Source organism: Hippoglossus hippoglossus, chromosome 15, assembly GCF_009819705.1.
Source record: "Hippoglossus hippoglossus isolate fHipHip1 chromosome 15, fHipHip1.pri, whole genome shotgun sequence".
Taxonomy (NCBI): Eukaryota; Metazoa; Chordata; class Actinopteri; order Pleuronectiformes; family Pleuronectidae; genus Hippoglossus; species Hippoglossus hippoglossus.
The window spans coordinates 18098288-18120100 of record NC_047165.1 but is presented as its reverse complement, the minus strand read 5'-3'; the positions used below and the strand labels follow the sequence as shown (position 1 = coordinate 18120100).

General features: G+C 41.7%; 1 protein-coding gene across 2 annotated transcripts in view; it reads right to left on the bottom strand.

Moving 5' to 3' along the window:
* The window catches only part of cdh23 (cadherin-related 23), a 157549-nt gene that overhangs the window by 64443 nt on the left and 71293 nt on the right, over window positions 1–21813 (bottom strand). For both annotated transcript variants that reach the window (XM_034608223.1, XM_034608225.1), the window contains exons 10-13: window positions 9037–9149; window positions 6944–7132; window positions 2754–2903; window positions 1208–1366 (exon numbers count right to left, since the gene is read on the bottom strand). In XM_034608223.1, coding sequence (XP_034464114.1) covers window positions 1208–1366; window positions 2754–2903; window positions 6944–7132; window positions 9037–9149 — 611 coding nt within the window. The remainder of the gene's footprint in view (window positions 1–1207; window positions 1367–2753; window positions 2904–6943; window positions 7133–9036; window positions 9150–21813) is intronic.

The following is a 21813-nucleotide window of genomic DNA, read 5'->3' as shown; positions in this document are numbered from 1 at the left end:
GCACTTGTATCTAGTGGATTGTAGGTGTTCTGTCACAGGAATGACAAGTAATGAATAATAATTCACAGTTATAGAAAAATGTTCGGAGAATTTTTCTGATCTAGTTAGAGAAGAGACTGCTGCTCAGGACGGCTACTGAGGGCGACTGGATGGTGAAGAGGATGAGGAGTGACCTCAGACACACGTTAACCGTGAGAAACTAAACAAAGACTAACACTGCTGGAGGTGATTAATCTACAATATTCTTTTGAAAATAATTCCTAAACCTTCGTTTTAATGGAGTCGGTCACGTCATTATAATTTACAGATGTGATATTAATCCATCCTAAAAAGCAAGACCTTTTAAGATTTCTCTGATAATAACATGATCCAATTTGAACTGATAGTTCTGTAATTCTATAATTCGACTAGCAAATAAGTTGAAGTGTATGAAACCTCATATGTGAGCTATGAGCTGCAATTTGAGAGTAATCACCAACTTTGACCCAATACAATCTGTGAATGAGTTTTTCTTCTGTTTATTTGTGCTTTTTTTTGAGGCACCTTAGCTTGAGTCACCATAAATCACAACTCATATGGTAAAGTCTCAAGAGAGTGCCGGGTCACATGGGGCACGCAAACACACCAAGATTTCATTCCTAACAAAAATACCGGCCTGTGGTTGAATGCATCCGGCAGCCAGTGCAGTTTCCATCTACATTACTTCTGTTCCCAGATTCATCACCGTGACCTTTACCTTTGACCTCTGAAATCTAATCAGTTCATCTGCGAGTCCAAGTGACAACTGATCAAAAGTTCAAGAAATTACCTCAAGATGATCTTAACATATCACCTTCAAAATAAAACTAACCATACTTTGTGAGGCCACCGTGATCATTGACCACCAAAATTGAATCAGTTCATCCATGAGTCCAAGTGAATGTTTGTACCAAATTTGAAGAAATTCCCTCGAGGCATTCTTGAGACATCACGATCACAAAAATGGGACGCACAGACGGACAGACAACCGGAAAACTGGGTGTCACTGGAGTGTAGGCATAATAAAACAAGTCCTTTAAATGTAAGTAGTGCAAGTCAGGCGTTATTGTGCTCTCTTTGGATTTCATTTAAATTTCTCTTTGCAAATAAATCACAAGAAACCACCCTGCGAGTAATTTATCACACTCGACTGTGGAAACACTGCACAGTGGTTTTCTATGTTACTCACCAGGATTCGTAACAGTGAGGTACCGGGAGGCGTGTTTTCAGGAAGGCTGATGTTGTACAGTGGTTTGCTGAAGATGGGCCGGTTATCATTCTCATTGATTATCTCAATGAAGATGCGGGCAAATCCCACATGGTCAGACATGGACTCATTGGCATAGAGCTGAGGAGAGACAACAATAGAATGACAGAGTGCAGCACATACCCCCACCAAGGCCCAACAGTCCCCATATGAAACCAAATTTAAAGTCACTAGAAATCTTTTGATCTGCACCAAATAGCACACTTACATTTCAGTCCCATAAACATGCCTGATGTTTTTCATCATGATCCATTAATTAAAAATTGTTAGAAAACACCTTGCAATGTTGATTAAAGTGAAACAAATAATCCAGGATCTGCCCTCTGATCCTGATATGCACCAAAATTATTTTTTCCTTGACACATGCTGCAGTTAGTTTATGTCTAATGCTTCTAACAAACAAACAAACACACCAAACAAACAACTGTACAAGGGTGAAAACATGACCTCCTTGGTGGAGGTAATTAAGATTTACTTATAGCTTCAGATATTACTACTCAGTCCAAGAGAAGACAACATATGTAAAATACTGGTTTATGTTTAAGAAAGATTTCACATTATTGGCTGGCATCCTAAAATCTGGAACAATTTGTTATTCTATCAAAGAAGTAGCTTTGGAGATCTTGGATTATACTAATCATGGCCCGCTCTGGTTCTGTAAACCACTCAGAGGTAAATTGAGGTGACAAAATACCAATTTCACTGTTCAAACAAATGTGCAGTGTTGAGAAAGTGATACAGCTACAGTCTGAATGAGCGTTGTGTCCAAACAAAAACAAGTAGCAAGAAACATTCAGTCTTGATGATTGGAAATCAGGTCCACAATTCATTCAAGGGCAGTCACACGGAAGGACACTATAGCTGCTTTGTCTTCAATAACTCAATGTTTGGTCATCGAAGGGAAATCTCCTTTTCTTAAACCATTTCCAGACATAAACAGACCCAATTATTCAGGATTTGTCCGGATTTTGCCTTTCACATATGGACAGAGCAGCAGGCGATTGTCTGAGTCAGTCACATTCACAACAACAGCTAAATGTCCGGAACATTTAGGTGAAGGGTGGAGGAGGGACATAGCGTATAAATCCGCTGGCGGAAATCATACATTTTAGTTTAACATTGGCATTGGTTCTTATCACCAAAAGCTCTTGAATCTTGTTGTCTCGACATTGTGTTGCAAGGTGACCTCATCGTCAGTGTCGTCCATGTTACGGCACCTCTTTTGTGATGAGTTCTCCGGACATTATGCTCCTCTTTTTTAACATGGGCTCAGTGGGACATTTTACACGAGGGCTGGCAGGTTATACTCCAGAGAATGTCCGAGAGAGAATATTTGATTTCACTAATCACACCTTGTGATTCGTTGCTGAGTGACAGGGACTGCATTCCCTGTCATGTTAATGTTCAAATGCACACTATGAGAACACAATGACACAGAGTTGAAAGATGATCGCAGTTTGAAACTCACAGAGAAGCTGTATCTGCGAATCCGTTCATAGTCCAGCTGCATGGCCACCCTCATCCTGATGTCGGCACGCCCCTGCACCGCTGTGGGGGAGATGGTGAAGTACTCCGAATTGTTTCCTGTCAGAAACACCTGGAACATGCTGTTCACCCCCTGCCGCAGGAAGGATAAGACAGAGAGAAAAGTAGCTGTTGAGAGAGAACAAGTGCAGTGTGCAATATATATTCTGCGTCTAAAGTACTAGTGATGAATATAGACGATACAATTTATGCTACAGAATATCCATGGAAGTTAACATCCTTTTAAGACAAAGCTCACAATTCATGACAGAGGTAGAGAGACTGTAAAAATACACAGAAAGTCAGAGCTGACACGACACCAAACCCCTGATTTGCACCAAAAGCTCCATTCACTCTTATCAGTTATGAGCAAGATGTTTGGTTTCTATCTCTGCATCTTTTTCGCAAGACTTCTCCCGTCCTTCAATATCTTTCTGCACATCCCCCAAACACTGTTTCCTTTCCCTTGTCTGTCTGTCATTCAGAATAAGTGTCAGAGGTCAGAGCTGTTTACAAAGTGGCACTTTAACTTTCAGAGTGCTATACACACACATCCATGCCAATAAATCCGCAGGGTTCAGTACATGACGGATGGGCCCTTGGTTATTATAAATCCCATACTTCTGTTTCTGTGTGTATTAATTTGCTGGCAAAAGTCTGTTACTGGAGGTGTTGAAGCAAAACCTTATAGAGATGTTTCAGATATCACTACACATGTGATCTGCTGAGCGGCACATTGCAGGGAAGGAAGAAGAGAAAAGGCAAAAAAACAAAAACATAAAAATTTGTGGTATGTGTTAAAATGTGTGCTGAAAATGTATATGACATGGTTAGACAGCAAAACAGATGTAAGAATCAATTTATGGCCTCGTATCATCTCCTCATTTGAATTCTTCTTTATCTCCACCTCATAAACCCTATGCTGCACCCACAATATGTAAATCGACATTTCTGCAACATGAAGCGAATCCCGATGGACTGCCCACAGAGATGTACACAGTACGTCCAACTGGGATGATTAGCGGTGAAGAAAGGTTGAAAATATATGATTTAATTATGGTGGTGTGTGTTTTATGGGAGGAAAAGAGGAGCTAATGTGATCCCAGATGACAACCATGACTATCTACCTCAGTACAGATACAAACGTCTGGGTTTTGTGTAGTGTCCTATACTATTTGTTGCCAAAACAATCTTATATTATGTGAGCAAGAAGTCATGTTCTGTATTACGTGTGACTGTATGGTCAGGTACATCTATTGTTTGATCAGTGGTTATATCAAAAACAGGAGCATCGACAAACCTCTTCTATCTTTCAATTCTCTTTCACAGAGAAATCCTCAAGTGCACAGGCATGATGAGTAAATATAAACGAAGTGAGGGTCAAAATGACATTACAGCTCTGAAAAGCCTGTAGCTGTCTTTTGCTGAGAAAACTGCTCTAGATGCTTCCTGTCTCAATATATAAAGCTGCGGGGCGGCCAATCACGCAGCCACTGTGGCAGAGAGAGGAAGACGGGTGCGGTGGCTGATTGGCATTATGCTGGTGGTTGAAATAGCCCCCTTGTTTTTGTTTTCATCTCTGGGAGAACCATTGTGGCTGATGACTCCTATTTAAAAGACCATCCAATATGCAGGGATGTCACCTCAAACTGCCCATAAACGTAATTGCCTGTCCATTTGCTCCTGCCTTTAGAAGCCCCCAATAAAAGCACCCTGTCAGATGCAACTGCCACAAAGTTTAGTGACAAGTTCCCGCAGCAAAAGTTTTTTAAGATCCTAGCCGAGCAGAAGGGAATATGAAGGCAGCGACAGACAGACAGAGAGAGAGAGTTAACTACCACTTGTGTCATCGTCTAAAAAATGAAACGTCTGCCTATAATCCCTCACACTTGGAAAAAGTGAGATTACAGCACAGGTGTAGCGGAGTGTGAATGAGTGTGTACTGGCACTGACATGCAGGTTTTAAAGGATCAAAACAGCAATACAAAACTGCAAGACAAAAAAAAAAAAAAAACGTCTCATGGATTTTGCTCTTTGGAATGGATGTATTCTCTATATGGCAGCCGTCTTAAAATGCAAGACTGGGGGAGAACAGGCAATTTCTATGTCTATGCGCACAATTTGAGGACACTGTATTTGACATAGTCAGCTTTTTTTTAAAGGTATTTTGCTTTCAATGAGCAGAAAGCTGTGGTTACTAATAGCACAGAAGGAGGGATTTCTAATGCAGCATATCGGTGAATCTAGTTTTGTGATGAGCTCTCTTAGCTGGAGATGCTGGAATGTTAGGTGACTGGGTACCTTTCCGGACTGAGTGGTAGTGGTAAAATGCTGGGTGCTAACCTACAGAGGGACCTCTAATCACATGCCAGGTGTCGGAGTCCTCAGCCCACCTGCATGCAGCGACACGCTCGCAGCACTCCCCTGTCTGCCGGCAACACGCCGTCCTCGGAATGAATAAACAGACTTGCCGCTAAATGCTCCTGCTATCGCTCCTTCAAGTGCTTTCTTTCTCTTCTGTCTGCTCATCTCGCAGTTTCTTCCTGCTCCACCAATTATTCTGACTTTTGGCTTTGCTTCGATGCAAGCTACTTTCTGCTCCTCTCCTCTCCTCATGCCTTTCTCGCTTTACTCTCCACCCTTTTCTCTATCCACTTGACTTGCAGTTATCTGTCAAATTCCACCCCGGCAGCTACTGTGCCTAAATCAATCAGAGTTGACTAGCTTTCGTCTTATCTACACCCTTGGTGATTGATTTTCCTCGTTAGGTATAATTTGATGCTCTATCCCATCTCTTCCAGCGCAAATTAAATTGTAGTCGAGTCCAATGCACTGGTGGGAGCGGGCATGTGCGCATAGGAGGAGAAGGAGAGAAAGAGAAAGTGAGAGACAGGATGGCAGAGCAAGCGTCAAGTGAAAAAGTGTTTGAGTTGCGTGTGTGTGTTGGGGAGTGTGACGGTGTGTCACCACATTAGGTTGATAGATCCAGCTAATGGGAAGTGACATACTGTTGTACACCGTTGCTGACGGTCCTCACACACACACACACACACACACACACACACACACACACACACACACACACACACACACACACACACACACACACACACACACACACAGCTGCCATGTAAGCAGTTTCATCCTGAGGTTCTTTTTAGCTGCTGCATTTATAGACAAGATGATTGTGAACCTACAGACAAAAACATCCCAACAACTAACATGTAGCAGTCTGAGCTGACTTTGTTTAAAGATCAAATTAAGAGTGAAAAGTGTCTTGTGTCACACCCAGCTGTTTGCCTCTGTACCTCCTTAGTCACAAACATCCCGTTGTTAATTCATGCAAAACTACCCTAATTTGTATTTAGGCTGATCAATTAAATATTAATCTGATGCACTGAAATAACAGCTGTATACTACCTTATACTGTATTTCACCATCAACTATATCAAAACGTCATTGCTCAAAACTATTACTTTTATCTTAAAGATTGATAGAATATAAATCAAAGTTTAACATGAGAATATGACTCCTGATATATAATACGATCCGCAATAGAGAAGATGTATAACTGCTGGAGTTGTGGGAACTTCGAAGACTTTGATTTAAAGAGTGCAGTCTTCCCTCAAATTGTCTTTGTCGGACAATGGACACAGGCTGCAGAGAGCACCTTAATCAGAAGTTTAATTTAATTTACATTACTTAAAGAAATAAGATATTTAATAAAATAATAAGAGTATTAATGTTAATTACAGACATGGTGGTGGGTACTGGTTTGAGGTTTAAGCACTGGATAAAAATGAGAAGCTACAGGCTGAATATTTTGTGAATCTTTATGTTCTCATAACCTCTGCATTTATATTCACAACCAAAATTAATTAATTTTCACTTTTATATGCAGTGAAGTGAATCTGGTACAGAGGAGCAAAGCTGCAACACTAGCAGGCTGAGGGGGACAAAACACAGAATACATAATGCTCTTATTCAGATATGGCTGCAGTTCAACTATGCTGTATCTGATGTTGATCAGATACAGCATAGTTGAACTGCAGCCATATCTGAATAAGAGCATTATCCTGTCGAGAAATGTTGTGACTGCTGTTAACTGTGACTTCCATCATGTGAGCGACTCACCTCATCCTTATCTTCAGCCTGGATGAAGAGGGGCAGGGCGAAGCCGACCTGGGCCAACTCAGTGATGCGGACTCGATACTCGGAGCTGTTGAACTTTGGGGCATTGTCATTCTTGTCAATTAGCAGAATGGTGAAGGTGGTCATCACTGTTGCATCTGATGGACTGCGATCTTCTTTCAACTCTGTGGCCTTATAGTGAGCAAGGGACGGGGAGCGGCAATCGTAGAGGGAGAGAGATTGAGAGAGAGAGAGAGAGAGAGAGAGAGAGAGAGACATGAGATGCATTTGATTGCACTGAAAATGTCATTTTGGATGGAGGTGGTCACCAAGCAATCTCAGCCAGGTATTTACAGCTGTTCATTTATTGGATCAATAGGTGGAAAGACGGACTCAAAGCAATCATAGAAATAGGCTCAAAGTGACGCCAAAAAAGGGGGCGAGAAAATGTACATCCACACATGCACACGCACGCACACACAATGAGATTTAGGAGAAAGGAGTCGCATTTAGAAGACACAATCGCACACACACACACACACACACACACACACACACACACACACACACACACACACACTCGGTCTCTGGCTGCCAGAGTATCAAAGATGTAAGGGGTGTAAAATGAAAAAATGAGACAGAGGTAGGACTGGGCAGGTGTGGTCCCTTTTATTGATAGAGTGGTGTCACAAGCAGTAAGAGAAGAGGCAGCTACAACATGCCTCTGCCTGGGTAATCAAGGAAGTTTAGCCTCTCCCGTCCCGATTCCACTGAATCATTTGACCGCGACCTCCATATGCTCAGCACTATCTAAGCTGCCTGAAGTTGAGAAATTTGTTGTATTACTATGGCACACCGCAATCAATAGCAGCACCACCTAAGAAAGCACAAGTAGAGAGAGGCAGAGAAAATGTAGAGGAAAAAAGAAAAATCCATATCTTATAAATACATTTTTGGGCGACATTTTTTCGTTTTCAGCACTTTCACTTATTCTACCTTTTTTCTATGTAATTATTGATTTCAATTAAGAAGATAGAGTGAGGCTGGGATATGTAAGGCAGAATCTCTTTTGTATTAAACCTCAGAGCCAGCTGTATCTCAGCACGCTTTCATAAAAATGTCATGCAACCTGCTTTTTATTAGCATTAATAGCAGCTGAATGAGGAAACACATGAGTGCTAGTGAGGCCATTAGCTGCTCTTTAAGGCCATTTATTGTCCAGTGCAGGTGCAAAAGATTTGACTAGACAAGCCATCAAAATCCATGTAACATTACAGTTACACAGCAAAAGGTGCTCATTTGATCGCAGATCCTTCCACTTTCATTTCACGCACCCTCTCACACCTGGTGGGAGCCACTCGGTGTGCGACACTGAAAGAGAAGAAATGACGGCAAAAGAGAAAGTGGCAGAGTGGACAAGGTGGGAAGATCTGTGGGTGGGGAGAGATTGAGGGTGAGAGCCCAGGACTGACATGCTAAAAAGCCAAGTGAGATAGATGTTAGGCTCAGTGGAGGGACAGAGGGATTTGGAGACTGCACCTGCTCCAGACAGACAAAAAGAAAGAACCAGAGGGAAGAACAAAGGAGCCCTAAGCAATGAAGAGCACTGTAAATCCTTTTCCTTTATCTTGTCCTCCTCCGCTCCCTCTGTCCTCCCTGGCTGCTGACAGTTAACTGAACACAGGCCTCTAAATGGGACATTATCATAGAATCAGAAACACAAATGCCTTCACTGAGAAGCCCAGTTAACATACTTAAACTGGGACATATTTGTGTGAAGGCATATTGACACAACATCTATAGACACATTTAATATTATTTAAATAGTATTTAATCAGTGTTGTACTGACCTTGAAATCTTTCTTAATTGGAACAGTGTGTATCGTCAAAGACTTTTATGTGATATGTTTAGTACAAGCAAGGGCAAAGTATTGCATTTAGCAGGTCCTTTGAGGCAGAAAGTGCATTGATTTAATACACTATCATATCAAAGCTCTCTCTTGATCCACTGGCGAAACAGATTTTCGATTGCTTGTCTGGGTTGTGACAGTCCCTCCACCCCCCCCCCCCCCCCCGCCTCACATTCAGAGGCTCACCTTGACAGTGAGAGTGAATCCTGCTGAGTAGAGTGGGTTTTCTCTGTCCAGCTGGCCGTTCACTGTCAGAGAGCCGCTGATGTAGTCCAGGGCAAAAACGCTGTTGGTGTTCCCTGAATGGATAGATGGAGAGAGAGAGAGAAACAGAGATAAGAAAGTCAGAGGGACAAAAGAAACTGGCGTGGTGGATAATTCAGCACAACCTCTGGGATGCAGCGAGGTGCGGCTGGAGAGGAAGGCGGTGGATGAGCAATGTGCATGTCTCTGTTTCATGCAATATGGATTGGGCTTTTGCTGTGCTTTCTTTTGTCTCTCTACCTGCCTTAGGCTGACCCACCACCTCCAACCTGTCCACACTCACCTTCCACTGCTTCCACTTCTTCATCAGCTACCTCCTCCCACTCAACTTCTTTAGGGGATGTTAGGGTCAGAGTCACTGTTTATTCACATCCACTGAACATATGTTGTATTGTATAAGTGTTAATTCCAGTTCAGTTCAAGATGACACTCTCAGTGATTATGAGTATGATACAAATCCCAAGAACAACATACACATCAGTTCATTACTCTGTGAAGCTTTTGAGGACCAGTAGGGCTTTTGAGCAAAGTTTTATGTGTTTTATGAATAGACACTTGTTTGTATTGTGTATATGTGTAAGCACACAGACAGCACAAAACTCCTTTTTAACTTCTGCTGATGGTTTATGTTATTCTGCTATAATATTGTGCAAAATTTGACTAAAAATAGTGTGTGCTAATATTGCAATAAAGGCAATGAAGAAGACAATTGTTAAAAAGAAACAAAAGCTTTTTTCAGACATGAACTCATGTCAATTGGGTCCGGACATTCTCCGGAGTTTGCCTTTTCACACATGAACAACGCAGTAGGAGACGCCCTTCTCAGACGCGTTCACAACACCACAAATCTCAGCAGCGTTCATGTGAGGGGTGGTGCAGCAGGCAGAGCTGTTTAAGATATTTGTACTGTTTTTTCTTTTTTTCATATGTAATTTGTTTTGAAGGGTCATCAACACACCACTCGCTGGTGGTGAATCCTGCAGAGGATCTCCTGTTGTGTTCTCAAATGGGCTCATTCTGACATCCTCCTGAGTTTTTACAAGTGGGAGGAGAAACTCAAATTATGAAACAGTGTATATACAAAAGAAGTGCATTTTCCTTTGTAATATCTGAGTAATAATAAGTAGATAAAAGCCAAAGGTATTTTAGGGAGATGGATATATGTCATGTATCTATCTATCAAGCTCTTCTCCTGTGGAGTCATCTCCCAGTTTCTGTTCAAAAAGCAGACCCCCCCTCTACATTTTAGAGTCAGCCTAAAACCTTCCTTTTTGATTAAGCTTATAGTTAGGAGCTTGTCTTTCCTCCTCTTCCTCTTCATCCCTTTAATGTCTCATAAATACATATTACTCTCTCTTTTGGTAGTTTTTTGTAGTTTCTCTTGCCGAGGGTTAAGGGCAGAGGATGTAACATCTTGTTAAGCCCTATGAGTCAAATTTTATTTAATGATTAGGGGTTATACAAATCAATGATTTGATTGATTGAGAATCATTAATTAATCTCTTTAAAATTCAGTTGATAAAACAGCCTCATTAAACCCTAAATTCAGATTCTTGCAACCATGTGTTTAAAACTCAAGACAATGCGAGTGCATACAAGACTGACTGCTGTGTTGCCAGACTGCACATTTCTCCTGCACTACATCGCTTCACATGGGCTGATGGATTGCATTAACTTTGCTATAGTCTGTGCACTTCTTCAAAGACGAGCATTTCAAATTATAAACGCTGCACTGTTCTCATTAACAAGTTTAAGTGTGCCTGATGTTCTCTATTCACTTTAATTATACAGGTTAAAATATTAGACTGAGACCCACTTGAGTCCTAAACTCATATACATTTCTAATTCCCCCACTTCCTTTTCAAATTACTGTCCTACTTGTTAACTTTCTCACCTCTCCTCCACTCTTCTTTGACACGCTCTCTCTCCCGCTCTCTTTTAGGCATCATGTGGCAGTTGCCTGCTAATTACACCCAGCAGATGGAGACAACTAACGAAAACACACCCAACTGCCATTTTCATTCCTATTCCTGGTCTGTGCCACATGTGTTGCCTGAGACCTGAAGCGGCCGCTGTGCAATCTTCTGACAGTATAGCAGTTCATGCATTTTAACACTATCAAAGCAATCTGCTCAGTGAAAGGCAAACAATGGAGCAGACAGGACTGAATGAGAAGACTCCTGATATTCAAGTCCACCTGAAAGCTCTGCTCTGACCAGCTGAGAGCATTACAACTGGTGTATGATAAAAAGGATAATGTCAGGATGAAAAAGAGAAAACATGCCTATTGAAGTCATTCAATGTCTAGATAAAAATAGATTGAAGACAAAATATACACACAATACACCACAAGCACCTAGTTGACTGATTGATTGAAGAGACCGGGAGTGTTGTGTTTTTAAGATAAAGTAAGAACCACACTGTAGTAGACATGCCAGGAAATGGAAGTCTTGTAATAAATATAGAGAATGGATATCATTTAAAAAAAACACATGCTGTTGTCCACACTTGTCCACTGCAAAATAAATGATTTAACTTAATTTACTTTTGTGGCTTTTTAAATTAATTTACCACTGATGCTTTGTCTGCCAAGTATTTTTTATTGCTGTCTATCTATAAGCATTTAGTTAAATCACAACAGGTTTAGAAATAAATTATATAAATGTTAGTAACATAAATCATAAATTTGGCTGAAAAAATTAACATTTTTAGGCTTTGGTTCAATCTTGTCATTTAGAGATTATTAAAGATGCACAGAGTAGAAACATCAGTTACAGGTCGAGGTGTTATTTAATTTAGTATCTGACAAAACGGAGCTTTCAACGCTAAGCTAATTTCTTTTTGAGGACTACATCCACCGACGTCCTATTATCAACTAATCAGCTTTTTGTTTCTGACATAAAATGATCATGCGTCTCTCTCTGAAATGCTCAAAAGCAACCACTGTTTTTCAGATCGTAAATGCAACTTTTTGAAATAGGCAAGTCAGACGTTATTCACATGATTTGGTTTCCTCTACTGTGATTATTGTCTTCATCACTGATATGGATTTGTAACTGTCTGCACATACAATCTCTTTTTACGACATGAGATAGTAAAGACTGACTTAAGTATGACCTTAAATATGTTAAAAGATTTTTTTCCTGCATGTAGTCACTTATCAGTGCATGTCACAATATTAAAAATATTGCTTTTTTTCAAAGTGCGCCAATTAGGAATCACTCTCTTTCTGAGAGTCTATAGTATTAGCTGAGGTCTTGACTCCAGAGAAACATGGTCAGATGATAGGTCTTCAGTGCACAGCGGCTAGGGTCAACAGATTAACCCTTGCTTGTGTTCCATACTCGCTGCTCTGTTATGCCCACTACCACAGCCTGGAATAGATAGGAGGCAACAACAGAACAAAGAGCACAGAGGGGGGGAAGGAGGAGAGGAGGCAGGCCGGCAGAGAGAGTCGAGACCTTGGGTAATTAGACTAGATTGAGTCCAAAAGGTGGAAAGAGGGGAAGGGGGCAAGAATGTTACTGCTACTGCTGATTATGTCCATTACATTATCTATTCAATTGAGCGAATTAATGAATGAATTCATCAAGGCATTAATTAGTGCAGTAGAACATACAAGGGATATTCCCCATTTTGTCCTATGTTCTAAAATGGGATAGTGTTCAGGTTAAAAAGGGGCTTGGAGGTAATGATGTCTGATCTACTGAGCAGGCAACACATGGCTTTCATAGTACTGCCATACAAGCCAGTAAATAATTTACCATTAGCCTCAGCGTACCCTCAACTTCGGCCTGTATCGTTGATTACAAGGCCAAAACACTTAATGACGCTAAGGTGCACAACGGAAGTTATGACCCTAACATCCACTGGTGGCCGCTAACACCTTCTAACATCTAATGGCAGATGGTAACTTAAATTGTGCAGAAGAATTTCAAACATACAAGGGATATTCACCATCTAGTCCTATATTCTAAAATTACTTATAATCTCAACATCATAAAACGTAAAAACATAATTATAATACAGACATGTTGGCACAGACACTCCAAGAAACAAGAAGATGATTAATAGCATTACATGTTCTCTTGGAATATGATGACACTTGGTAATCACTGCATTAACCTTAATGTAACTGCTAGGGTCAAGTTGTTTATTAGGTATCATCTGTGTCATCATAAGATTGAACATGGGGGGGAAAAAAGCCATTTTGTGTCATGCACCAATGAAAATAAGCTGACACAGCGTTCATTGCAACATTCCTCTTTTCTCCTCTGATTGGAGGGCCAGGCATGAGGTTGTTGTTGATAATGATTGGTTGTGGTGGGGGGTAATGTGCATCAGGGACTCTGACCCACTCCGTGTGGGCATCATGCTTCTAAATTGGTTTGTCAGCTTCAGTGGCCTGACTAGAATGCCAATCTATCCAACAGCCGCTCCTTACCCGGACAACTTGGTGCTCACCTGGCCAAGCAACGACTGACATGTGTACACACACACACACACACACAGACACACACAGACACACACTGTCCCGTCTTTCAACATACATGTGCAACAGCAGATTGTTGGTTTAACACATCCGTTAAAGAGGCTTTCCACTGACTGACCTACCCACCTTAGCTGTGTGTCACGTTTTACCAGAGAGACTGACTGAAATTACACAGAGTGACTCACAGGTCCCACTGAGAGAAGAAATATAATCATATTCTAATTGCTGATAGAGAGTGTTCTCCAGTGATCTGCCAGGACACTGCGATTAGACCCCAAGGGTGTGAAAATTGCTACACACACACACACACCAAATAGATATACAATCTCTATGATATTTGTGTCGGTGTTAAGGTGTCAATAGACAGATATTTCAATTCTGAAATTGCAAAGTGTGTGTGTGGGTGGGTGTGAGTGTGTGTGTCAGAGGGCAAGTGGTGCTAACTGGCAGAGTTTGATACTATGATGTGAGACTCCAGGGGGATTAGCCATGCTCTCACATTACCGACAGTATTGGACTGGAAAATGAGAAACCGTGTCATGATTCTGTCTACTGCAGGTTGCACACACACACACACACACACACACACACACACACACACACACATTCAGAAAATATTGTGGTGCAAGGAAAGATAATAAATAATCCATATAATTTGCCACTTTGAATAACCTCACTATTACCAAAGCTTATAGAAAACACGTCTATTGACAAACACATTCATTCTTCCGTCATGAACAATGAAGTGAAAGCACATTTACCGTGAGAAGCTTCCTCATTGAGATTCTCTCTTCTTTCAAAGAGCAAAACAGTGAATGCAAACACAGAGAAGGAAAATAGAGTGGCGAGAAATGAGAGAGAATACTAAGCCTGTTCTGTCGGGATTGCCCGACAGAACAGGAGAAACTAGGAAATTGAGCTGGTGAAGTCAATCGAACATGCAACAAGTTGATGACAATGACTTTTCTCCGAGCAATGAGCTTTTGAGGACAGCTGAAGAAGGAGTTCTCCAAGTGTAATCACCATGACTAAGCTCGTGACAACTGTTTTCTCTAGTTTGTGACAACGCCAAGGGGGCGCTGGAACATTCTTGTAATGTGATATGGCATCCAGCCAGTGCTCAGAGTCTTGGGGCTAAGATTTCGTGTACTTTGATAAATGTACACAAATTAGTGTCACTTTTAAGGATCACGCCTACAGGCAAATCATGTTGATGATGAGGGTTAAGTTATTGTCAGCAAACTTCTCTCACTCTCTCTAAATCTAAATGAAAAGCTTTTCACACACACTGTGCACGTGCTCATCTGTGCACTGACACACACCCTTCAGTGTGTGACAGCTACCAGGGCATATGCTTGTGTTTTTGTGTGTGTGATGCGGAGTGATAATGGCCCTGTGGGCGTCTTGCTATTGGCAGACGAGCTGCATTTCATGAATACTCAATGAACTACTTTCATCAGAAGTTTTTTTTTCAAAAAAAAGAAGAGGTTCAAGGACAAATATTCCAAGACAATGTATGACAGATGAAAGCAACTTTTTCGCCCAGGTACCAAACAGCTTGATGCAGCTAGTTAGATACGTTTCCACTGTTTTTGAGGAGCCCCGTTGCCTCAGCTTTGACTAGCAGCTGATCCTGCTGCATCTAGAACAGCTCCTGTTGATCCCCCCATATTTCTGTTGAGCTTGGAATGGAGAAGTGTTTCATGGCTACATCTACCTTGTGACAAATGATGTTTGAGTTTTTAAAGCAAGGAGCGTCGCACAGGATCCATGAAACATTTTTCAGAAGAAGTCGACTTTTTCTTTAAAGACTGTGGTGATGATGATGCAAACTGCATAAACTTAAAATACGCTGACCCCAAATATATAGGTTCAGTGAGAACCCAGCATTAACAGAAGGCTGAGTTATGATACAAATTATATTAATGTAATAGTGAAGGAGAAATTAACTTTCCCTCTAACTTTCAGACTAATTTATCTTATCTCTGTTACTACAGGGACTTGAGTAAAAAACATCAAGCATGTCAGAGAGGATGTCGGACGATTTTAGAAAATTAGTTGTTTTAGTTGAGTCTGTTTGTATGCGTGGGAAATGAGTTACTTAATGCTCATCTGATTCCTAGTTTGAGTACATAGATGTGTCAATTTGTGTGTATGTGTGGGTATGTCGAGAAAGAGAGAGAGAGTGCATCAGGAGGGGCTGAGTGATTCAATGCCCAACCTGCAGCTCTATTATGCAATAATAAAGTTTTACCTGAAAAACTCATTATGTGATGATCAGTGTTGACATTGTGGCCACAATCCAATTAACTTATGGACACTGAGAAGCTTCAAAATACGCTTAATTCATTGTGAAACTGTGGCAGGTAAGAAACATCAGCTGAGTATACCGTCCGTAATATGTGTCCCAGACCACCTCCATATGTGGTCTGAGCGATCAGATCTCAAGACACTTTGAGGACAAATGTGTAGAGCTGACAGATTTTGATTGGATCCCTCAGGATAGATGCAACTGCCATACCTCTACCTGCAACTAAACATGCAATGATGAGCAGGGAAATTATTTAAGGTTTATACTTTTGGCCACAAACATGCATCTTACAATCTCTTATCGCTGAGTAACAGGCCACTTGTTACAGCTCTTAAACTGTAGTACAGATCTGAGAGCTGCCTCTGTTGATCACTGATTCTCTACCTGGTCACAGACAAAAATATCGATCGACCATCTTCATGTCTCGAGCAAAACAATCAAACTTAGAGCTATTGATTGCATTGATTACAAGCTTTGATCTGTGGGCTCAAGATGTCTTACGGTCTTATCTCTTTTCACAAACACACCAATTAGCCACAACATAAAAGCCGGTTGTAGTGTTGTGGCTGATCAGTGTATGTGTGAGAATTCGTGTCTCTGAAAGTAGACTAGCGTACTTGGGATTTCTCTTCTATCTGATATTTTTCTTGCAATTTGTTAGATGATACAAAATCTGTTTTAGTACACTCTGTACACACAGCAGCTGGCTGGAAGACAGCAGCTGAGGAAATAGAGTTTGACATCTGGAAATGTGCTTGTTCAGAAGCAGATAGCTATAACGATAACATTTCTCAAAGGCAGCAGCACCCCCTTTATTCCACAAATAAACAGAAATAGAGGAGGACCCCCTCTTACCTGTAGATAACATTGATAATATATATATGCTGGGAATGTAATGTTGCTATAAATAAGTGTTTTCAAAAGGACATCAAACAATGAGACCAAGAGTAGAATGGAGGTTTTATTTTCTAACAGCGGTGTCTGTGTGTTGTGAAGAAAATCATGTGATCTCCGCTGTAGAGTTAATTTGACACTTCCTGCCTCTGTCTGCTGCACCCGGCTGCTCCACCTCTTGACTGAATAATGCAGAGGATTCGTTGCTGTTGAGAACGCGTCTGTGCAGAAAACCTCCCGCTGTGTTGTGCATGTGGGAAAGGCAAACCCTGGGTAAACTCCGTTGCCAATTCTCAAGATTTTACCCGAAGGTCATGTGTGAAGACCGCTTGAGTATATAGTATGAAGCATTAAGTGATTGTGACCATGTGGAGCATTGGCTGACTGAAGAAACCATGATTCGTTTGGATTAAGCAGATTCAAAAGAGGATATAAAAGATCAAATGGAGGAATACTACTGACTCTTATAGAGTAAGTCTTATACAGTAAATCATAGTCCGTGAGGCCTGGACACAACAGCTATAGACTCGACCAGCATTTGGATTGTGATCACTGTGCCGCAGAATGAATCTGCTTTCTCTGAGAGATTACATAGCAACAGGCCCCCGAGAGCCTCGGACCGTCTAATTGAAAACCAGGAGAAATCCCAGCGATGTGGCAGTCACAATAAGAGTTCCCCATAGAATAACAGGTGTGAGCCTTGTCCATATTACGGCGTACCCGCTGAAACGAGTTAGGCAGTCGCAGCGTGGAATCAGAGCATCAGGGTGCAGCACTACTGAAGGATAGAGATATGTTTGGAGAGGCAGACGAGGGGAAATAATCGCCTTTACTACTTATCGGTCTATCCAGGCAGGAAATGACGGGGCCCTACCTGTCTGACCTGTATGCAGGGAGGAGGGCCACTGGAGTTGTCTGTCTCACTCTGTGGCAGTGGCAGTCAGGGTGTTCACATGCTACCCCAGACAAAGGCCATGGAAGTCAGTGGCTGCCTGTGGCTACACTGTCTGTGTCTATGCCGTTGTAATATGTGCTCTCAATCCGCAGCCTCTGACAAACTTCATTCCACTGCAGGATTTTGGAGTAAATACAACTGAAAAATCAAGTTATCATCTTTTATCAATTTAGACAATTATTCTGCTCGAGTTGATGCAAATTAAAATCCAATGCAGGCTGATTCTTTGCTGCAGTTTTTTTTTCAACACTGAGGCGATGCAATGAGTAAAGAAGAATCATCTAAAAGGGGAGAAAAGGACAGAGATGGAAAAGGGCTTAAAATGGGATTAGTTGTGCTTCCAAGTGACAAAAGAGATAGAAACAAGCACACACTGATAAACAAGAGGCTGACATGAACGGCTTGGAGGATGTCCTTTTATTCAGTAAGAAGCTGGGCTGAGTTTCCTTCCGCTTGTCCTTACACTATTACTCCAGCACAGTAGAGAGGCCACAAACTTTAAACAACGGCTTAACTCTTATCCTGATGGACAGTAATACTCTTGGACAAGACTTGTTGGCCTCTAACTCCGCGATACAATCTCAGATAGACAAGCTCCTTTTACAAAGGTAAAGGTGACCGGAAAGAAGCTATTTTCATGTTTCTGAAGAAATATATTAGTTTTTTCCGTTTTTCTTTTACCTGTTTCCTGCTTCCATCTCTGTTTGAATTGGAGGAAATCCATCCAGATATGTGTGCAGGCAGACATCCTCATGTGAGTGTGTTTTGTGTGGACATTGTGCCAGACTGAGTCCACCTGGGCTTTGTGTCAGTCAGTCCCTGAGGTTGTTAGTAGCAGTGAGACTGTCTGCCTTGGTTGTGCTCGGGAATGGGTTTGAGTGAATAATGGCTAGTGTTTTAGGATCGTTTGTTGCTGGAGCTGTTGGCCAAAAGCTGTGTAATGCTTGTGCAAGGCCCTGTACATGTGAATACAAGCTCATCACACTGAAATTGGTTTTGTCTGGAAAAACACTCAAAGCTAGGGTTGGTAATCCGGAAAAAGCTAGCAAGAGCAGGCTACACTTTGGAAGTATCCAACTGATACATCCCACCCCCATCGGCCCTCTCATCAAAGCTACACCTCCAAAACACCTGAACGTGCACTGCCTGACAACTGCTGGAAGCCGACTGACTCCGTAACTTCTGACTCTCATCTCTGCCTCAGCTGTACACACCTCGCCGACTTGTGAGGACTCTGGTCATGCACGTGCAGGGTCCATGCAGGCAGTCAGGGCGGTTAGTGACAGACAGGTCATTTCATTTCATTCTGTCTGAATTAAATGACTTCTCTTGTTTACAGTCCTGTGATGGCCACAGACACTGGCTTTTTATTGTTGGTAATCAGGATGTGAAGAGCATTTCAACAAAGGAGATACAAAGTGTTTCAAAAACAACTTACCAACCCTACCATTGACTTTTATATTCTATTTGCCTATTGTAAAAAAATGTCTCCCTTACTATCAGGTGATTTTATTGTTCTAAAACATTTGAGGACTGGGGCCACGATGCAGATCACGATGGTGTAAGACTGTCACAGTAAAAGGTCATTTATTATTCTCGACAGCGACTGGAGTCATAGCAACCAGTGAAACAAGACTGAGCAAGCAGATATTTGATTCCCTCGCCATATGGTTACTGCTAAAAAGAGATACCTGAACACCTGGCAAGTTATTCTGCTATCCTCCTCCCTGCATTTCTTAATGAGCCAATTTCCAACATGAGCCAAAAACTATTTTACTTTTTTCAAACAGGAATATTTTGAACAACTGTAAAAACCATCACCTGATATAATGTTGGCAGTGGCCAAATTCGACTCACTAAATAAAATTGAATGGTGATAATTCGAAGATCCCATTTCTGTCACACAGGCCATGTGGAGATTCAGATCGGGGACAGTGCATTTTGATTCCATACGATTTTACATATTTGGCTGAATACTTGCAGCACCAGGAGAAAAACTAGGTAACAGCAATTATCATCAGGGTATCGATAACTTGTATGTAATCAGTGAGGATTTGTCACTGACTCTTCACAATCTCTTAGACCCATGATTTAATTTCAGTCCAGCAAGCCTCTCAGCAATCCAAGGCAACATGATTACTGCTGTATTAAAGAAGAAGAAACTATTTTTCCCTATCTTGTTTGCGTTAATGTTTTTACAGACACACAACACATGGTTAATGCTGCTTTTAAGTTTTAGGCTTTGATAATTATCCTGTAAATCACAATAGAGATTCGCAGGGGGCCAACATCATTAAGCACTAAATGCAAATGTGGATGGTGGATGTCACAAAAAAAGGAAACACGAGGAAAAATTATAGCAGAATCTGCAATAAGTATTTGGTCATAAAATCAATTTCACCTCACCGATGTTTGTTTATCTGTTTATTGTTTGTTTAGGGCAACAACCACTGAGGGCATGTAATTAAATCCTTATTTAATTATCCAAGTTAGGAGCGTTTTATACAAGTTTAGTAGCAAACCTACAGAATGCACAGAGCAGAATCAGGTTATGGGAAGAGCTTATAATGAGAGCAGTAGGTCAGAGGTCCAGTAAGGGACACATAACACCCTCTGGGCCAGGGATTTACCACCAGAGCCGCCCCCTGAATCTCCATCATCCAAACAAAAAATAACATCTGCAACATTGGAGGCAGAGCTCTGCCGTGATGTTATCGCTTGTACACATCAAATCCCTGATCTGGCCTCTCATTGGAGGAGGGAGGAGAAATCCTCATCTTGAATCCCACAATCATTAGCATAAATCACTGCTGCAATTAAAACCTCGTTTATCTTAATTACTGAACTAATGAGACGAGTCCCGCAGGAGTGAGCCGTGATCTCTGAGGACACTCGGGGCGAGGAGCAGGAAGGCAATAGAGGCGCTGTGCAGAGTCACACTCAAGTGTGCCAACAAGAATGCCCCCCTGTTAATCTGACTGCAGAACACATGGCAGAGACAGACACTGTACATATGTGCGAGTACACAGGTACAAGCACACACATGTACACATAGAAAACACAACACACACAAAATGTATCATCTGACAACCTCACCCTCCCACCTTTATCTCCTGGCACTGCATCACCCTTCAACTTCAATTATCTATAAAACTCATAATGATTTTATCAAGCCTACAGGCTTCATCTCCATAAGGGCTTAGTGCGGTGCTATAACTCTTGATTTTGCAACGAATGGGAATACATCGCACCACCTAATTAATGTCTTTTTAATGCTCTTCTCCTCTAGAGCTTAACTCAGCCCTTCAACTTTGCTACAAACACAACACACACAACAACACAACGTGTGGCAGCAGGCGGTAAGTAAGACTGAGTAGGTGTGTGCACTGAATGGGAGCCGAGTGTTTATGGTGAGCTCAATGAAGAAATGGACTTGGCTGTGGACTGATTGTCCGGACTGTACAGCAATCAAGTGCACACGTGCATTAAAGCACATCCCTTCACAAATAATACATGACTGTGCACATGTGCGCACACACACGCAGGGTCAAATTCCTTACTTAGGCTGTGAGGTCAAGCAGTGACTCAGCAGATGGCAGAACAATGAATATCTTTATCACCCAAAATTCCCATGGTGCACCAAGCTTATCAAGCAGTGCCAGCCCTTATCAGCCAGCTGGCAACACTGGAGGCACCGATGTCCTTCCATCCTGGCCATTCAGGGCTCGACAGGGGGCATGCAGAGTTTAAAGGATACAGTCCGCACACGGCTGTAATCCTCCCAGCGGGTGTTTATTTTCACCACATATTTCAGTGTTTCAGTCCTGAAGGATCTTGGCGGGATTGTTCGTCTTTCGGGATTGAAATGTTGATTGTGGTGAAAATAAACACCCTATGGGGGTATTAGGGAATATTATTAAAGCGGCGCATGAACTGCAGAGTCAAAACTGTTTGTGCTTTTTATCTTAATAAGAGTATGGAGTATAACAGAAGAGGTGAGCCAAAGCCACAGCAAGGAGAAGCTGCAGAAACGTGTTCAAATAATTC